This window comes from Exophiala bonariae, assembly GCF_035927105.1.
Source record: "Exophiala bonariae strain CCFEE 5792 chromosome Unknown scaffold_6, whole genome shotgun sequence".
In the NCBI taxonomy this organism is placed as follows: Eukaryota; Fungi; Ascomycota; class Eurotiomycetes; order Chaetothyriales; family Herpotrichiellaceae; genus Exophiala; species Exophiala bonariae.
In genome coordinates, this window is record NW_027042481.1 from 457,314 (window position 1) to 475,785 (window position 18,472).

At 50.0% G+C, this 18,472-nt stretch overlaps 8 protein-coding genes and 1 non-coding gene across 9 annotated transcripts; 4 read left to right on the forward strand and 5 right to left on the reverse strand.

The window, feature by feature from the left end:
* Positions 1-52: 52 nt before the first annotated feature.
* On the forward strand, positions 53-2,240 carry LTR84_011623 (uncharacterized protein; the record flags this gene model as incomplete). The annotated part of the gene is made up of 8 exons (XM_064855152.1): positions 53-244; positions 299-377; positions 432-490; positions 539-860; positions 913-1,093; positions 1,189-1,222; positions 1,279-1,651; positions 1,702-2,240. The coding sequence occupies 8 exons, from the start codon at positions 53-55 to the stop codon at positions 2,238-2,240; spliced, it is 1,779 nt and encodes a 592-aa protein (XP_064708741.1).
* A 589-nt stretch (positions 2,241-2,829) lies between these two features.
* Positions 2,830-3,766, forward strand: LTR84_011624 (uncharacterized protein; the record flags this gene model as incomplete). Its single annotated transcript, XM_064855153.1, has 3 exons — positions 2,830-2,910; positions 2,974-3,235; positions 3,330-3,766. The coding sequence occupies 3 exons, from the start codon at positions 2,830-2,832 to the stop codon at positions 3,764-3,766; spliced, it is 780 nt and encodes a 259-aa protein (XP_064708742.1).
* Positions 3,767-3,869: 103 nt separating this feature from the next.
* LTR84_011625 (uncharacterized protein) lies at positions 3,870-6,002 on the reverse strand (the record flags this gene model as incomplete). Its single annotated transcript, XM_064855154.1, has 4 exons — positions 3,870-5,110; positions 5,165-5,325; positions 5,385-5,617; positions 5,703-6,002. 4 exons carry the CDS (start codon positions 6,000-6,002, stop codon positions 3,870-3,872), a joined length of 1,935 nt encoding a protein of 644 aa, XP_064708743.1.
* A 512-nt stretch (positions 6,003-6,514) lies between these two features.
* On the reverse strand, positions 6,515-8,675 carry LTR84_011626 (uncharacterized protein; the record flags this gene model as incomplete). The annotated part of the gene is made up of 3 exons (XM_064855155.1): positions 6,515-7,489; positions 7,541-8,049; positions 8,180-8,675. The coding sequence occupies 3 exons, from the start codon at positions 8,673-8,675 to the stop codon at positions 6,515-6,517; spliced, it is 1,980 nt and encodes a 659-aa protein (XP_064708744.1).
* Positions 8,676-9,650: 975 nt separating this feature from the next.
* Positions 9,651-11,404, forward strand: LTR84_011627 (uncharacterized protein; the record flags this gene model as incomplete). The annotated part of the gene is made up of 4 exons (XM_064855156.1): positions 9,651-9,654; positions 9,711-9,790; positions 9,849-11,295; positions 11,364-11,404. 4 exons carry the CDS (start codon positions 9,651-9,653, stop codon positions 11,402-11,404), a joined length of 1,572 nt encoding a protein of 523 aa, XP_064708745.1.
* A 388-nt stretch (positions 11,405-11,792) lies between these two features.
* Positions 11,793-12,674, reverse strand: LTR84_011628 (uncharacterized protein; the record flags this gene model as incomplete). Its single annotated transcript, XM_064855157.1, has 1 exon — positions 11,793-12,674. One exon carries the CDS (start codon positions 12,672-12,674, stop codon positions 11,793-11,795), a length of 882 nt encoding a protein of 293 aa, XP_064708746.1.
* Positions 12,675-14,662: 1,988 nt separating this feature from the next.
* LTR84_011629 (uncharacterized protein) lies at positions 14,663-15,874 on the forward strand (the record flags this gene model as incomplete). Its single annotated transcript, XM_064855158.1, has 2 exons — positions 14,663-15,347; positions 15,492-15,874. The coding sequence occupies 2 exons, from the start codon at positions 14,663-14,665 to the stop codon at positions 15,872-15,874; spliced, it is 1,068 nt and encodes a 355-aa protein (XP_064708747.1).
* Positions 15,875-16,147: 273 nt separating this feature from the next.
* Positions 16,148-17,908, reverse strand: LTR84_011630 (uncharacterized protein; the record flags this gene model as incomplete). Its single annotated transcript, XM_064855159.1, has 1 exon — positions 16,148-17,908. One exon carries the CDS (start codon positions 17,906-17,908, stop codon positions 16,148-16,150), a length of 1,761 nt encoding a protein of 586 aa, XP_064708748.1.
* A 312-nt stretch (positions 17,909-18,220) lies between these two features.
* On the reverse strand, positions 18,221-18,336 carry LTR84_011631. Its single transcript has one exon. It is a non-coding gene; the product is annotated as a tRNA-Leu (tRNA).
* Positions 18,337-18,472: the final 136 nt, after the last annotated feature.

An 18,472-nucleotide genomic window follows, 5' to 3' on the forward strand; every position in this document is an offset into this window, starting at 1 on the left:
TCTCTCCAGTTGAAGGGATTTTTGCGAAAAGGAAATTCGAGACACAAGTATTATGACTCCAAAGGTCGCCAATACCGCACGTGATTTATCCTCCGTTCCATCCAAGGAAAAGATACCAGCGCAGCATGCCGAGAATGTTGAACGGGAAGAGGAAATTGAAGTCCCTGTGAAGATCGAGCAGACAGAGAGGAAGACAGGCCTTAGAATCGATGGAGATGACTTTGATCATGAACACGAGCCAAAGGTAGAGTATTTAAGATGCCAGTCTGAGGAAAAGTTCCCCTGATCGTGTTTCAAGATGTCCATCCGTCGCTTCATGAGCCTGGTGGCAATGGCCCTCCTCTGGACTGGTAGTCAAATACCTGTCTATATCTTTGGTGAGCACAGTTCCGATACCAGGCATCAATAACATACACTCATGAATGAAACAGGCTCGATCCCTCCTTATATATATGGTGACATTGGAGGCGTCGATAGATGGGTTTGGTTTGTGAGTTCGACCAAGAAATCCATTTTCATCAAATACTGATTCGCGGAGGTGTTGGGGAATCTCCTTGCCCTAGCTGGGGTTTGTCCTTTTGTGGGTTCGCTAAGTGATATTGTTGGCCGGAGGTATGTGGCATTACTGGGCGCATCTCTTCTTGTCATAGGTACCGTGGTGCAAACCACGGCCAAAGACATGAACATGTTCATCGCTGGGAGCACGATCGCGGGTGCTGCTGCCGGTATCAGTGAGCTCACAGCATTGGCCGTGACTTCGGAAATGGCACCTACCAGAAAACGTGGTGCTTATGTTGCAGTCTTGATATTCACCATCCTGCCGTTCATCCCTTCAGGAATATACGCACAGCTTATCGCCGGTATACCAAATCTGACAATTGCTTTCGCGATCTTTCGCTGACAGTCTAACAGCACACGCCGGCTGGAGATACAACGGTATCATAGTCTGTGTTTGGAATGGAGCTGGTTTGATCGTGACTGCCTTGTTCTACTTCCCTCCACCCCGAGTCAACTCGAAAGGCAAGACGAAGCGTGAAGTTCTCGCCGAGATCGATTACGTCGGAGGATTTCTGTCCATTAGCGGCATGATTTTGTGAGTCCGATTTAGCTTCTCTTCTCTTTCAGTGTTGTGCTACCTCCCAGTCTTCGGAGTTTCGTCAGAGGAGTGTGCTAACCAATTGTTTCTAGATTCATGGCCGGGATGCAGTGGGGCGGATACCAGGTCAGTATCTCTGAGAACAAACCATTGAGCCACACTGACGGATTACCATGGCTCAGTACGCTTGGAACTCTGCTCATGTTCTTGTGCCACTCATCCTTGGAGCACTCATAATCGTGACCTTTATTTTCTGGGAAGGCTGGTGGGCACCGCATCCGATGTTTCCCAGGCGGCTCAAGCAAGATCCTAGGATTCTGTCACTTACTCTGCTTATCACTTTCATTTCTGGAGCCAACTTCTTCTCGTTTTTAATGTTTTGGCCGACGCAGGCATTTAACGTGTATGGCCATGACCCCGTTATGGTCGGGTTGCGCGTTTTCCCAGCCGGCATGGCCATCATGATAGGAGCCTGTATCACTCTTTGGCTGCTATCCGTCTTCCGAGGTCGGAATAAGGAGCTTATGATTGCAGCTAGCTGCCTCATGACTGCTGGTAAACATACTTGCCCTCATGGTCCTATTGTATACTGACGCTCAATTTAGGCGTTGCGTCTTTGGCATGTGCCACACCGCACAATATGAACAAGCTGTGGCCCCTTCTGATTCTCGGCGGTCTTGGAATAGGAGGTATCGTTGTTCCTGCATCGATCATCACCACAATCATATGCCCGGATGACTTGATTGCCACTGTCAGTGCGTTGACTCTTGCAGTCCGTGTCATTGGTGGTTCAATCGGATACTGTGCCTACTACAACGTTTTCCTCTCAAAGTTCACTGGCAATGCGATCAAATATATTGGCGGCACAATGTATGCATACGGGATCAAAAATGAAACGTACATCGAGGAAGCCATCACTCTGACTGGTGCAGCTCTCCTGGAAGAGATGAAGAGAATTCCAGGTCTAGCGAACGAGACGGTATACGAAGCTGTAGTGGCCGCTGGACAATTGGCATATGCAGAAAGTTACAAATTTGTTTATCTCGGAAGCATTGCTGCAGGTTGTGTAAGCATCATCGCTGCATGCTTTTTGGGAGATATCAACAAATATATGGATGAACATGTTGCAGTTGTTATGGAGTGATAATATCAGGGAATGATATGAAGAATCATTTGAGTCGGAAGAGACAATGTTATACCATGAAGTGGTCCAAAAGGAAGAAAGATTCGTTCTTTGTTGGATGGAGAGGTAGAAATGTGCGGGCAACTTAGCCGCTGTGGTAGTTAACTACAGCACCAGGCTCCTCCGTTATAGGCTTTCTCTGGTGGTCGTCCAGGAACCAGCCAAGCCCAAGTGGCGCATGTTAGCCCCTGGGCGCTCATGACAACACCAGTAACCTTTCTCTGCAGCCTGATTCCTGAACCTTGTGCAAACCGCAACCACCAAAGAGTCCTCGAGATGGGAAACTCACAATACGAGTACGGTAACCATTACCCTTGGCAAAGCGTCGAGAACCGTGAGTAAATGTACAAGTAGCATAAGTCATAAACTCTGGCAGAAGAACCGCATCAGCAAAGTACAGCCATGACTCTAGATGCCAATGCTGCTTGCACGGGTATCACCAGCCTTGTCTCGCAGAGCAATTCGGGTGGCAGTGTATTCTGCGGTGCCTTTCCTACTGTTCAGGTTCGCTACCACTCGCAGGTCGGCTTCTGACTCGCCTACACTCGCAATGGTCCCCTCGACTGGGCCTTTCGAATGGGCATCAACGCCGTTCACCATGATAGCGACACCGAAGCATGTGCAGAATCTGGTAAGAAAGAACACCCGCCAACACAAAAGATCTTCATAATCAGAAGATCTAATTTACTGATAGTCAGATACCAAAACGGACGAATATGTGGAAGCGGCAAGTTCAATGGCGGTGTTCCACAATCTGCTATTGCGATCTTTGAACACGATATATCTACAGGCGCCGCACGTCAAGGATGGAGATAAGAAAGCTTTCGTTGGGTATGCGTACTGCTGGTATGATGCGATCGATGCGCATCATACAGGTGAGGAGCAAGAGTTCTTCCCCTGGATTGAGGAAGCTGCTGGGGAGAAAGGGATCATGGATGCGAATGTTGAGCAGCATAGTGAGTCCTGTCGAGCGCTTCTCTTATTATTGAGTCTTGAGTAAAGCACTCTTGCTGAGATCATCGACACTAAAGTGAATCTAACATGAAATAGAAATCTTCGAGAAGGGTATCAAAGAATACGGATCCTATCTACGATCACTGAAAGGCAAAGAGAAGACATTCTCAGGCGATCATATGCGCTCCATCATCAATTCCTTTGGCCCGCCACTCCACCAACATCTATCCGACGAAATCCCGTCGCTGCTTGCGTTGAGAAAGTACGGCGACAAAATCCATCTCAACGAGCTATGGGATAAACAAAGCATCGGAAAGTTTACGCTGCATTCGGCGGCAACACGGATCCCTTTCTACCTTTGCAATCTGGACCGAACGTTCGAGGACGGGCTGTGGAAGGATTTCCCAGAGGTGCCGAAGCTGGCGAAGGACTTCATGGGGAATTGGGTTGCGAGGCTGAATGGCGGGTATTGGAAATTCGGGGCTTGCACGATGACCGGTGTGCCGAAGGAGTTATATGCAAAGGGAAAATAAATAATGGGGGTCCTCCAATTGAGTCATTTATAGGTTTGGACTTAGTGTCTAGTTAGTATCGATGGGTGATAAGATACTCTTGGCCACTGTCGCAGAGGCCTGGTCATCCGTGAACGTCAGGTTGTTCGTTCCACCATCTCCACCTCCTCCACCAACGCTGACTGTCATCAATGTCCTCGTCTCTAGTTTCCGTGTTTGTTTCGCTGTAATTGCTCTCTTCATCGTCTTCCTCTTGTACATCTTGCTCCATTTCGGTGGCCCGCCGTTTCCTTCCGCGCCGACCCTCCGGTGGCTCTTGAGCAGTGTAGAAGAGCTCAGGAGGTTCTGCTGGAGGAGGTGGCTGTAGATTCACCACGCCCGCTGGGTTTTCCGGTCTCTCTACCTCATCCTCCGGACCCTGACCACCCTCAGGAGGAGGAGGCGGAGGCGGAGGCCGTGGTAGTGCACCCCTCGGATTGTCTCGTCTCCTAACCGCAGCTCTCCACCTTCGTCTGATATCCCTGACTATAGGCTCAGGAGCACCCAGATCTTCATGCAGGATCGCCTCCGCTGGGGCTTCGGGAGGGACTACGAACTCCACTTCCGGCGGTTCCCAGATCAGGGCCTGCGTAAAGTGCGACCAGAAGGAGTTGCCCAGCCTATACATGTTCACATCTCCTAGTGAGAGACCCTTGAACTCGTGCATCTTGAAGTAAACTTTTGTGTTGTCGGCTCCTCCCCTAGCCCTGGCAGCGCTGACTTTCCGTTCCCAATGTATCAAACGTTCCTCGATTTGCTCGACTAACCTGCCCGCGCTTGGCCGAAAATGTGGCTTCAAGCTAGTGCACTGTTGAATACGGTAGAGTAGTCTCGCGCTGTATTTAACTTTATCTTCATTGTCGTCCTCGTCCTCATCATCGAGACCAAAATCTTCCTCATCAAGGATAAGGGCTTCTGTCTCCCAATAATGATTTAATTTTCGGCGTCCCGTTAGGATATCGTCGACTTTGTCGCTGAGAACCCGGGGATCACTATGAGAGACCAGAAGCCACATAACCATGCCAATTGCCCAGATATTTGCCTGGGATGAGATCCGATGCTGATTTCGAGGGTCATCGCCATACGAGTCATCGACCTGGCCCGTGTCTTGATTAAAGAAATATCGGTCTGGGTGTTTTTGATTCTGTTCAAATCGGAATTCAGGCGGCTCCCAGTGTTTAACTCCTATCCTGAGCTTCTTATTGCAAACTCGAGCTGACTCAGCTCTTGCGCTCTCAATAATAGTGGCAAGGCCGAAGTCGGCGACCTTTGGAATAGGATACATATTTGCGATGTTGCCATCATCCGGGGCCGTGCATAAGAAAACTGTCAAGAAGTTAGCTCGGAAGCAATAAAGGTCTGTTATGAGATGAGAATTACTATTGTCAAGCTTAATATCATTGTGGAGGAGATAGGCCGTCTCGAGCTTCTTTCCAAATGTGTCTTGTTTCAAGCTTCTGAATTCGCTGGCCTCGAACTTCTGACAGGCTTTGGCCAGATGAAGGAAAACATGCCACAAAAACGGCTCCGGAAAGCGCATCCTGCAGTAAAAATCAGCAAAACAAAGTCTTTCACACATAAGAATGTGGTTTCAACCCACCTCCACGCCATATACCTGGTCCGCAGCTCATTCAAGTTACCCAGGTCAGCGTACTCAAAATAATACCGACAAAACCACTCATAAGAGTGTTCCTGGAATTGACGTAGGCGCAAGATGCTGGGACAGCCGAAGTCATTGAGTTGAGCCATAATCGCCGCTTCTTTCGTCAGGCCCGGCTTATCTTTATGAACCCTGTAAGAGTCCTTAACGTCGGTGACTTTCAAGGCGAATTCCTACATGAAAAGACGACTGGGTCAGTGTACTCTGAATAAGGAAATGCTGGAGACACCCAACTGGAGTGCACACGACAAAACTCACATCAACAACATTCTGAGATGCATCCCTTTTCCGGAATAAGGCTGCGGCTCCGTACCCGCCGACACCGAGTGGACGTTCGAACTGCCACTCGGCGTGGTCTTCGACGTCCAATTTGGTATAGAACATGTGGCGGAATTTGGTGCCAGGCCTTTTCGGCTCCCCATCTGCCCTACCAGGTCCCCTTGTCCAGTTGAAGAGTCGACTGATATGGCGGGGTGCTGTGGCGCTACGGCCACTACCGCGTTTTGTGAACGACTGGAAATCCCAATCTACTTTGAAGTCTCCAAGCGGCGCCGTCATGGTCGATTGCTACAGAGTAGTCACTGTACGCAAGCAGCTTTCGCAGAAGACACTTTGAAGAGACAAGTGGTGCCTTAAGTTTGGGGAATGAGAAGGAAGAGAACAACAGAATGATGGAAGAGCAGATTGACATACGGAATCAGGTCCATTGATAGAATAATTGATTCTGCATAGTGCGAGGCACGAACAAAGCATATCATGCCGGAGTTGGTTAGATATGAAGTTCCATTGTTGCCAACAAGCCAATGCTGGTCATTCGAGCAAACGGAAGCAATGGGGTTAACCACTTTGTTGGGACAACCTTGAAACACTTGTATGAAACAGGCGAACTGATTGTCCTCGAAAGTGACTATGCTGTAGCAAGTATTCAATGCCAGCCATCGGTGAGGTAGATGTGGGTGTTTGGTTTTCTTGGTCACGCTTTGTCGGTCACGTGCCAGACAACCGTGCACGGTTCATGAAGATAGAATTCGTCAATCCGTGAATCATCAAGATAATCTCATTCGTGGGGATCATTCTGCCAATTCTTCATCGAGAGCTTCCATCTCCGCTTTCTCATATGCTTCCATGAGCTTTGGATCCCAAATACTCGTTCCAGGAGGTGGAATACCATGTTTCATATCCTTGAAAACCGGACCGATACAGCTCTCCCACCTCTTGCGTCTATCCATGAGCATTCGTGCATTGTCACCAATATCTCGAGCTCTATTAATACTCGTTGCAGTACCATGCCCAACATTGTGACTACCTGGTCTTGGTTTATTGGCACCAGGACCGCCTTTCTTGGACTTTCCAAGAGTTCTGGTTCGTTTGAGGTAAGCTTGCTGCACTTGACTGTCAAGATCCTCATGAATTGTGCTATACTCTTGGTAGGCAAGGCGTTCCTTGGCTAGATCGAGCAACCGAGCTTTTCGAGCACCATTGACAATCATGACCCGACGAAGCTCGGCCTGAAGAAGTCTCATTCTTTCACTGATGTCGTCATCATGATGGGCGTCATAATCAGGATTTTCATCTTGCCCGAGGAAACCGATATGGCGTAGTTCATTTTTCAGACGATCTTCTGTTTGTACGTAATCGAGGCGTTGTGAGATTGACGACTTGGAACCTGCCATATCAGAAACCGCCGAAGCAGGAGGTAGAGGTTTTTCTGCGCTATCATGGCCATTGGTGAGCCCATCCAAGTCCATGCTGTCGTTGACATCCATAAATGAGTTCAACTCGTTTGTGCCATTAGTGTTTTCACTTATTGGTGCTCTGTGCTCGAACCGCAACAACGAAAGGAGGCGGCTAGCAAGAGGACCGGTTGAGACTTGATCGGTGGACAGGTTGTCGTCATTAATCTGTTCGACGTTGCCTCGAGGTTGGTTAGCTGGAAGCTTGTCATGGCTGCCGTCTACCAAAACAGTTCCATCTTCTTCGGCCCAGATTTCGGTGTAGTGACGCTTGCCTCGAGGTACGGCTAGGAAAGGAGTTACTCGATCTCCCTGAAGTTATGTTAGTCTAATGTATCCTACGATCAGCTGCGGCGGTCTTACCCGCTCTCTTAGCCATGCCATATCTTCTTCTGTTAGAGGGCGAACATAGGGCTCCACATAGGCAAGGAACGTGTTGGGTGCAACTTGATTACTGGGTTTTGCATTGCTGAAGTCTTTGTCCGGTGGAACTCCAGCAATCTGATCACTTAGATCGGTTGTTGGATAGGCCGTCACACTGTAGATTTCTTTCTTCTCCGCATCTGTCATGTCCGGCGTGATGTCTCGTATGTGATAGATGACCGGATCTGGTGCAAGCGGATCGGGGAAGAACCCTTGTTGAGGAACTGGAGGCTGTCCATGAATAACACGGTTTTCTTCGGCGTCGGACATTGAAACGTCAGATTTTGCTGGAGAGGGATGACCGCTTGCTGCAGCAGCCTCTGGGGAGTCGGCAACTTCTGAAAGGGAGGAAGTTCCGGGGCTAAGCTTTGTCTTCTTTGAGGGCGAAGGACTATCAACAGGACCGGGAGTGCCAGTGGCACGACCAAGTTTGATTTTCAGAGGTTCATCTGTTATGAAGTGTCAGTAAGAGAATGAGGTATATGAACACATAATCGAGAACAACCGGCTATGCTTCCACTCGTGGATTGCGGTAAAAGTGAATGAATATCAATGACAGACATAAACTTGCACACTTACCTTCACGCTTGATCTCAACACTGTCAAAAGTTTCCGTTCGATCCTTCCGCTTTTTCGCCTTTGGGTTCTTCTGCGACTCTTCCTTCCGCGCCTTCTGACGTCGAGCGTGTTCAGCCTGGCGCTCTCGATCTTGTTGATCGGACTCCAAATCTTTTTTCTGTTCGTGTATGAGACGAATTGCCTTTTCGCAAGACTCGATCCGTTTTTCGGCCGATTCACTCAGGTGCTTCAACTGCTCTATAATGTCTTGCAACAGTTTGGGTTCGGCCTTGACGCCATGACTGTCGAGATACTCTGTGGCTTCGGCATAGTTTGGCTTGGAAGAAACGAGCAACTTGTTCAAGTCCAAATCGAGAAGGGGTGTGGTTGTCGCACCGGTTGTCATTGGGGCAGTCCCAGCACTGATGACCGAACTCGGGGTGGTGTTTCGGCTGCGAGAGCGGCGCGTATCTTTGTTCTTGCCTTTACCCTTACTTGCACTGCCGAGGGGAGGCATTCTTGCGACTGGATATTTTATGCACGACGATAAATGGTGGATTGATGGTTGATCAAGGAAACTCAAGGTGGTTCATATCGCGAAAAAGATCCTGGTCTGTTTAGCAGGACGGGACACTCCCGTTACAGTCGACTTGGGTGGAATGATTCCGGGGTCAAGACGCGTTCGAAATCCTGTCTAGATCAGTGTTGATGATGACAACTGGCGCGATGCATCTGGGCCATGAAGCAGGCGTTGGATCTCGCGAGGCAGTTCGCAGTCACAATCCAGGTCAACACACGTGACGCCAAGACCCAAGTGGACCGAAACAGCAAACGGACCGATCGGCTGTGATGAAACTCGTCATTGCCAAATCACTAGTCCCATGTCACGGACCAGACAAGCCGCTTATTTGGCCTGTCTGCAGCCCCAAGGCTGATGCCCAGACGAGCCCAGAAAAGCCATCCCTAGGCGGGATTGGTGCCCAAGACCCAGCAAGACCGACTGGTCCTAGGCGCTGGTAGGCGAAGGCGAGGGACATGATGCACACATCTGAGACTCGATCCAGGCCCGCTGAGATAACCTGCGAAGAACAATGCAGCTGTAAAGTCCGAAAGATGGAGCCCAGCCGCGGATTCCTGTAACCGCCACCTTCAGGCTTGGAACACTCGTTCTATCTATCCTGACCACCTCCCTGCGCCTCGCTCTTCAGAGTCAAAAGACTTGGTCTTCTCGTCATCGACATTGTCATCTTACTGAGTCGTTCTTGGAAGTTTCGAATGCTTGACTGAAATGTCTCCAAGACAATAGCTTTTTCTCTACAGACTTCCGTACCATAGGCTATCCATTGGCTGCCGAGCAGTTTCCCTGTACAACACCGCTTCTGTCTGCGACACCATTTGAAACCCACTGAACAACTTCCTCTGGCCATACCATGAGGTCGAGAAATTGAGGCCATATCTAACTCCTGTCATCGCCCGTCGGCTTTGAGCCGTAATGTGTGCGTTGCATTCACTCTACAATACACTGAACCATATCTTCTGACAACCTATCCAGCTGTCTCAGACTTTGGTGTCGTCGCCATTGTCATCCCCAATCCTGAATACGACAATTCCAATGGCGCCCGGATAGTCACTGTATGCATCATGAAAATCAAAGTTATAACTTGAAAGATAACGCTGACATGTTCACAAGGATGCCTTTGGCTTTTCGCTGCGAGCCTCCGGCGTGATACGCACTCTATCGGCCAACAATCCACAGCGTTGGAACGTCATCCAAGGCCTACTCTACTACCCAGAGCTCCCGGACGACACGCCGTGCAGCAATGCAACACAGTCTCTCGCACCTGCCAACGTAACAACACGAGCACAAGTACCGTTGGGGAATTACCCGCTCATTGCAGTAGCGCCATGGACGGATCCTGCCTGTGTACAATCTTATCTCGAGGTGATGCGCTTCGACAACGCTCGAGGTGCGATCTTCTTCCATCCGGATAATTCAAGCGATCGCCCTCCACCTGTCAGTGATCAGTCATGGTCTCTCGAGGATGGCGGTCGTTGGAAATCCGACAACCAATTCCCCATCTATGCCCTTCCAGGTATGCTCGGGGTATATATGCTGGAGGAATTGGCGCAGTATTCTGGAAATATGTCTTCGGCGCCGTATGGTAACGAGCTGGTGCAACTCTATAACCCCAATGACACGGTCAGACTCTACACTCGAATGGACATCAGTCAATCGAGCGGTATTCCTTCGCTATGGGTCTTTTTGATCATTGTGCTCGCTATCTTGCTCGCGGTGGTCCTTATCACTTCCATCTTGATGCATTGTGTGCAACGTCGGCAACGTCGTGCATTACAACGTCGTGTGGCTGCTGGCGAAGTCGATCTCGAAGCTCTAGGTATCAAACGGCTCAATGTCCCGCAAGATCAACTGGATAAAATGCCACAATACGTCTTTACGTCCAAGGCTGAAGGGACGACTGGTACCACAGAAACAGTCGAGAATTCAGCCAAGACAGGAGCGAACGACATGACCCCTGTCGTATCCGCGCCGAGGGAAGTCCAGTTCACACAAGCAACTTGTCCGATTTGTCTGGATGATTTTGTGAATGGCGAGACGACAGTCCGAGAGCTTCCCTGCAACCACATCTTCCATCCAGAATGTATTGATCCGTTCCTTCGTGACAACAGCTCATTGTGTCCGATGTGCAAGAAATCAGCACTCCCAGCAGGATATTGTCCTGTTGTGGTGACCAACCTGATGGTTCGGAGAGAACGACTTGTCCGACGAATGCGCGAACGAAGAATCGCTGCGGCACTCCCACCAGAGTCGAATCCTACCACTGGGTCTACTCCCATCTCTGCAATCCGAAACACTGTCCGGAGATTCTCGACTGCTCCGAACAATAGACCTCCACCTAACAGTAGTGCCAGCGGAGCCCATGGTACCGCTTCTGAATTGCAACCGGTTACTAGACTCCGATCAACTCAAATTGACGATGACATGCCTGCAGACGTTCGCTCTCAAGGCATCACAGCTAGGAGAGCCTGGCGGCGCGAAAGACTTGCACGCCAACAAGCCCAGAATTACGACCAACAGGCTAATGAGGCGCGGACTGCCGATGTTTCGAGGCCCTTATGTAAGTTCAATGCGGTTCTGCCCGCTCCTTGATATGAGTGATGACTGACTGACTGACTTCTCAAACAGGGCGTCGTATCGTTGGCCGTTTTATCCCCAGATATGAGTAATGTTTTAGCCTTGTACACATCATGATTTTATGTCCGTATCTTGTTTGCATAGCGTTGATGGATTGGGAAATTGCTATGTTGTACAAATGATACCTTGGAATGCCTGATGTCTTCATGGATTTGATGATGAGGATGGGCCAAGGGTGGTGTTGGAAACAACGTCGAGCATTTCCTCAGAGCTATCATGTCTCTGAGACTCTGTGGCAGGCAGCACCAATTTGGCACGTAGCAGTCGCAGAGTTACAAAAAGTACATGCTTGGTTGTTCTTTCGTGACAAGCTGTTTTCCATCGTGATATGACCGGCTTGCGGCGTCTGCACATGAATGCAACCTATAAGAAGGATGGACTTCTGGCACCAAGCTCGACCTGAGCCGAGCCAAAAACACATTAGTAGCTGGCAAATTTATCATGTTTTCCCTTTACCCTCACATCGAGGATCTCCTCATAGTAAGTGCCGTCTTTCTTTGCCCGTTTTAGCCGTTTGACTTCGTCGTCCTCGAGCTTCCTTCCCACAACCTGCTCGAGTTCTCGACGGCTGACTTTCTCCTTGGCCTTGGTCTCCTTGTGTTGCTGCAGCCGCGGCTTGAACCTCGCCTGCATCTTGAGCACGACCTGTGTGGTTTTCGATTCTGCCTCGCCGTCACCCTGTATTGAGATGGACACTTTTTTCTTCGCATCGTCGTCTTCTGCTTTCGCGGTGCTGGTGCTCGTCTCCACCGTGACGGACAGATAGCGTCGTCCTTTATCTCCATCCGCGGTTTTGGAAGCCGTAGTCCGTAATCTAAAGCGCTGCCTACCCTCAGCCGTCTCGGCGGCTTCGACTGTGAACATTTCCTCCGGGCCTCTTGCTTCTCGTCGTGCACCTAGGACCCCTATAGAGTCGCAGGACAGATATCCGCCATGACTTGCCTTGAAGCTGATCTGGCCCGTGCCGGCTACAGTGCTAGCAACCCATACCTGTCTCACATCATGTGGCTCCGCGGTCTCTTCATAACTCTCGACAATGTTTTCCAGTTGCGATGCGAAAATGTTCCCGTGGGCGTCAGAGGCAAGGCAGGTGGGTGGGCTTGTAGGTAGAACTATGATGGTCGGACCGGCGAGGTCAGAGGGCTGGTCAGGCATTGTCCAGGAGTCATCTTCGGCCGTGTCGACAGTTGGCTGGGATCCGGCTGCGACGAGAGCGCCGGAGTCGTCATCTTCGTAACTCCTTTGCTTTCTCTTCTTGGGCTTCTTCGCATCACCTTTGAAGGAAAGTGGCTTAACAGGCATTTTAAACCGAGGCCCGATGGGACAGTGTTTTGCTGGGTCTGTTGCTGCAGAGGGGCGGGTTTTCACGCTCCGGTCGAAAGTCGAGACTTTAGTTGTGCAAGAAAGACACAAGGCTGCAGATATTGGCTTGCGGCCTGCGGATAAACATATCCGAAAGTCTTGGCAAGAATACCTCCTCGAACTCGAAATCGCTACACGGAGAAATTTGATCCAGCACAGCTTCTTTTCCAACTCTGACAACACGCTACTTCGCGACATCATATGACAAACGGGTTTGGAAATCATGATTCACGTTATGGCATTGCCACCAGCCGTTATGTTGGCTTGCCGCCGGTCACTAACACGATTTTTCTCCAACTTCCGTGGTGAGGTAGTAGGATATCTGAAGCCCGACGTCCAAACATCCAGGGTCGAAATATCATTGGCATCTTGCGGTGCCGTACTTGCTCCTCTCTTGTGAAGCTTGCCGCGCAATAGCGTGGGCCTGGATCTCGTGCGCTTCGGCCTCTAAATTTGACTGAGGAGAGATGACGCAACACTCGCCTCTGGCAAGGCTGGCAACCCCTAATAATATACACATCTTCTCAACTTACATTCGACTTCGCAGGTCTTCAATCGGAATCAACTTTGTTCGGTATCGCAGATTGGACCGTTTGGAGCCTCACAAATTACACTGCTCAATCCATGTCGAAGTTGCGAAATTCAAATCTGCTGAGTACTCCTTACCAGCGGCTAGGCAAAGCCATCACAGCATCCCATGCCACCTGCTTGAATCGCTGCTGCCTGATATCAGCTCTATCAAAACCAACTTTTCGATTGCCAATTTTTGTGTCCCATCGATTGTGACGTCCTGAATCTGTCTCTTGCGAAGCTGGTTCCCCAATGTTATGTCAGTCCGAGTTCGCGCGATCCCGGACGAACCGGATGGTGAAGCAGAAGTTCCACATTTAGAAGGATTGTCTTCATCTCCTCCTCATTCTTGCCATGTCAACAGTAGTAGTCCGAGAACTGCCTAGGTAAATTATTGACCTGTCTCGCTTACACCCGCTGACTACAGCTTGTTATTTCAAACGACCAGACTGATTCAACGTCTTGACCCTGCACAAACAGCGCACAAAGTTGTGCTGGTGAAGATATGCAGCGTTACACTCAATACATTCCGTCCTTTCTTCGTCTCATTGCTCTGTCGCACAAAGTCCCATCATGAAGCTTACCTAGTAATCGTGCGAAAGGAGGTATCACTAGTCCGGATCGAATCTTACCTGAATGTCGCCGTGCTTTGGTGGTAAAGAATAATCGTGCCACGCAAAGTCTGGTGACGTTCCAGAAGGGGAGTCAGCAGCACTTAACCCCAGCCGTGTTACTCAGGCAAAGATCAAATACTTTTCGGCTCGAGTATGGCTGGATATGAACATCCTGTTGCTATGCGACTCCCTGCTCCCAAATCGGTTACTCGCCAATCGCCCCCCTGTCTGTTACGAATCATTTGTGTTCGTATACTCGGAAGACCCGCCCACCGACATCCACCGACCTCTGAATGGGGATAGTTGCAGTCCTTTGCCATTGCTTTAACACCGGTAGACACAGCTCCTTCAAACCCATACTAGATACCAAAGGGCGTATGACTGCCCACCAGCGGGTTCCTAAAACTGAACCAAGTCTATAGCTGCAGGCTAGTAAGCCTCAATCATGCAAGGTACCGGACATAAGCCAATGACTCCTGCTCGTCGACGTCAATGGGGTGCGTACCATGTATTACAACTCTAGGAAGGCCCAATTCGTATATTGCAACGACATGAACTCTTATTGCTATAAGTATGGCTAGATGAGCCGCTCTACAGAATATCTTGATATTTCTCCTCAGCCCTGCAGAGGTCAATCTCGAATATCGCACTCCTTCGTGTCTCAGTCTCCCATTTGACTTGTCTTTTCTCCCGCTCGAGAACTAATTCCTCCTTCAATAACGAACTGTCATACCATCCGCAATCATGACTACCACCACTACCCACGCGGAGTTTGGCAAGCAAACCGAAGCATTCACAGTAGCAGCAGCCTTCCCAGAATCCATCAAAGGCCGCACCGTGATCATTACAGGTGTCAACAAACAAGGCATCGGCTACTCCACCGCCGAAGCCTTTGCATCCCAAGGACCCGCACATCTAATTATCGCAGGCCGTTCGCAAGCCAAACTGCAGGAATGCCACGACGCTCTCAAAGCCGCATACCCTGCTGTGGACACCCGCACATTGATCATCGACCTCAGCTCTCAGAAATCCGTGCGTGCCGCCGCCGCCGAACTCAACGGCTGGGCAGATATCCCGACGGTGGACATCCTCATCAACAACGCCGGCATCATGAACATTCCCAAGCGGACGTTCACCGAAGACGACGTGGAGCTCACCATGGCGACGAACCACGTCGGTCACTACCTCTTCACGAACTTGATCTTCCCGAAGCTCATCGCCGCAGCGAAGAACGCGCCCAAAGGGTCGGTCAGGGTCGTCAACCTCGCGAGCATGGGTGTGAATGCATCGGCAATCCGATTTGATGATCTGCGCTATGAAAAGGGGGCTTCGCAGCTGCCGGAGCAGCAGAGACCGAACTTTGCGATGATGAAGGCTTTTGGGTTCAACTTTGATGAGGAGCTCGGATATAACTTCATTGCCGCTTATGGTAAGTTCATTTCTTTGTTCGCATATTTTCAACCTACCAAGTGCGCCCTGGTTCATGCGCTCCTTAATATCCACCTGGGGTGGGAATAAATGCTCGACGAAAATAACCACCGGATCTGTACGCTAACCTCACACGCACGCCCAGGAGCAAGCAAGACCGCAGCCGTGGTCTTCAGTGTCGGGCTGAACGAGCGAGCCTATGAGAAACACGGCATACTCTCGCTCAGCGTCAACCCCGGAGAAATCAAGACCGAACTGTCCCGCAACAGCCCACAGGAATTTCTCGACGGCCTCAAGGACGTAGAGACAAAGTATGGGATCGTGTTCAAAAGCCTGCAGGCAGGTGCGAGCACAACCTTGGTGGCGGCGACGGATCCGAAGCTGAGCCTCCCGGAAAGTGATGGGCACGGAGCGTTCCTTAGCGACTGTCAATTAGGGAGGGTGCCGGCTTATGCGACTGGGAAGGAGGAGGCACAGAAGCTGTGGGAGGTCAGTGAAGGGTGGGTTGGGGAGAAATTCGCTTGGTAGATAGGATGCCCATGGGACGTTCACATCTGATGGACTTGGAAGCAGAAGTCCATCGTAGCACATCTGGGCCGTGGGCTAGATCATGTTCTCAAGGATCAGATGCACTGGATTTAACGACGCTGCTTCAATCATTTTCTCGTATGATATCATAAAATTCGTGGCATTAGCAACGCTCGACTTGAATGAGATTCCATCATGGTCAATGGTGCGATGTTTGCTGTATGAAGCTCAGGAACATTCCCAATACTCTCTCAGAAGCAGGGGAGTCCCATATCAGATATCCTCAAACTCAAACTTGACAAGCAGAGTGCATTTCGTTTCTCTCCCCTTAAGATCCAGTAGTCGAATAAAACTCCAACCAGACGCCACATACAAGAGACGCACCGCCGACACAGCAAGCATCGGATTCCTCGCAAAGCTATCATCGCTCTTCAAGATTATGCGGAGAAACGCCAGATCGTTATCTTCATAGTCCCACTCAAGCTTCTCATTCCAGATGGGGTCCGTTGGTGGTGGATTCTCGCCCTTGTGAAGAAGACCGAGTTTGTGCTGCTTGTAGCCAGATGTCTTTCGCTTCTGTGGATTGTCTTCGAGGTCATCTGGGTGCACAAGCGTACAGGTCACATAGGGTTTGATGTCATCTGGTTGGCTTTCTGCTGGTAGTGGGACGTCCGTTGCGCCTCCCACGTAGAGTCGTAGCCGTCTCTTTCGACCTTTGTTCAACTTGCCGTCGCCGCCTGTGCGAAGTGCTGCAGGTTTCAGGACGAATCCATCAGTCCCACTGAACAAGGCTTCATTGAGTTGCATGCTCGCACCGAACGTCTGCCAGTTCAGGGCACAGATTTGAGCGCCAACTCCCCAGAATGGCAATGGCTTCAAATTCTTTGAAGAAATACGAGTTCCTTTAGGATAGACACGCATCAGGTGCTGTGAGTTGTTGATGGCGATTTTTTGACTGTGGGTTGGCATATGCGACAGTAGGCCGGATTCGGAAAGGTTGATCAATGGATGGTGAGGACTGTTGTTCATTTCGACTTTATCATACCAAGAGTTGTCTGCGGGCTTCACTGATTGAGCATAGACACCCAACTCGGCAAGCTCGGGAATAATGATCGAAGGGGCAGCCTTCTTCTTATCTTTATAGTCTTTTCGAGCAGCTTTGTCGGATTCGTCTTCTGAATCAGAGCTGGAGTCGCTGCTGTCATCTGGCTCATCCGGTAGGTGATACTCAACAATGACAGCAATCTTGGAACCTAGTTCGTCCAAGCGAACGTGTGCACCAGTACCCTGCTGTTCTTCGTGGCCCTTCTGGCGAATTGCAGAACTGAGAAGTCTGTCGCCCCACACTTCCTTCATGATCTGAACGAGACGAAGTTGGCCATGTGCATCGCAATGATTCTCAAGGGAGAGTAGGATGGGGGCTGCCCGATATCCTTGAGCATTTACTGCGGACGCGGCCTCTTTGTCGACAACATCTCGAATGGTTTCGCAAACGGCCCGGAACGGGATGTTGGATACGAGCGTGTATCCATGGGTCACCTTGGGTTCATCCTTGTTCTGGTCCCCGTCCCATGCATCGATTTCCACGCAGCGAGCTCCAGCAATAAGTGCAGTTTCGTAGGCACCCGCAGACGAAGTACCGAACAGTTGATGAGCCATGAGGTAGGTGTTGTGGCTTGAACTGATGAAGTAATCAGGCAGTGGATGGGATCTATCCGTGACTTCTCTCGGGACATTGATATGTGGCTTGTCGAGTAAGGCTTTCAACCCATGACTGAGATGGTCGGAGTCATCCAGTCCAGCCTCATCTTTTGAAAGAACTCTCTCGTCGACCAGGAACGACCGGACTGCCTTACTCACTTTGAGTTGACTTTTGGTCACATCGCTCTCCCGAGCACTATGGCCTCCACCTGCAACAGTAGAGGAATCGACCTCTTCTCCGATATCCTCATCATCAACTTTCCCCTTTGACTTGGAGAATGGGTTCAGCTTGGCGAACCGTGAGGTGATGTTGGCGGATGCTGGTTCAGACATGTTCGTTGCAGATTATGGCAAGGAGTTTGTGCATCTGCAATTGTCTAGTAAGAAGAAAGAATACTCAATACTCTTACCAGTACTTGAGTGCTCTGAAATTGTAGACTGGTGTTATGGTCAGCTTCCAAGTTTGAGAACCCCCTTGCCCCTCCAGACTGCTGAGGTGTCTCGGTCTTGGCTATGATGTAAGTCCTGCCTAGTGAACGAAATTACAGCCCTATTCGATCTCCATGCAACATACCAATTCTCAGTGAATATCTGCACACCAGCAACACCAATAAAGGCTCACCAACACAAAAAAAAGCCAAAAAATGAGAAGAGTGGGATTCGAACCCACGCAGGTTTCCCTACGAGAACACGGTCCAGTTGAACTGGACGAAGATACAAAGTACTTGAGTCACGCGCCATAACCGCTCGGCCATCTTCCCTGGAGTAGATTGGATCAGAGAATGGTGATTCTCTGTCCAAAGTTTGGAGCATTTTTTCGAGGTTTAAAAATATGATATGTGCGAAAGTGGGGGATGCGGGGGCTTTGGAGAGGGGATCATGTGGCATGCGGGCAAT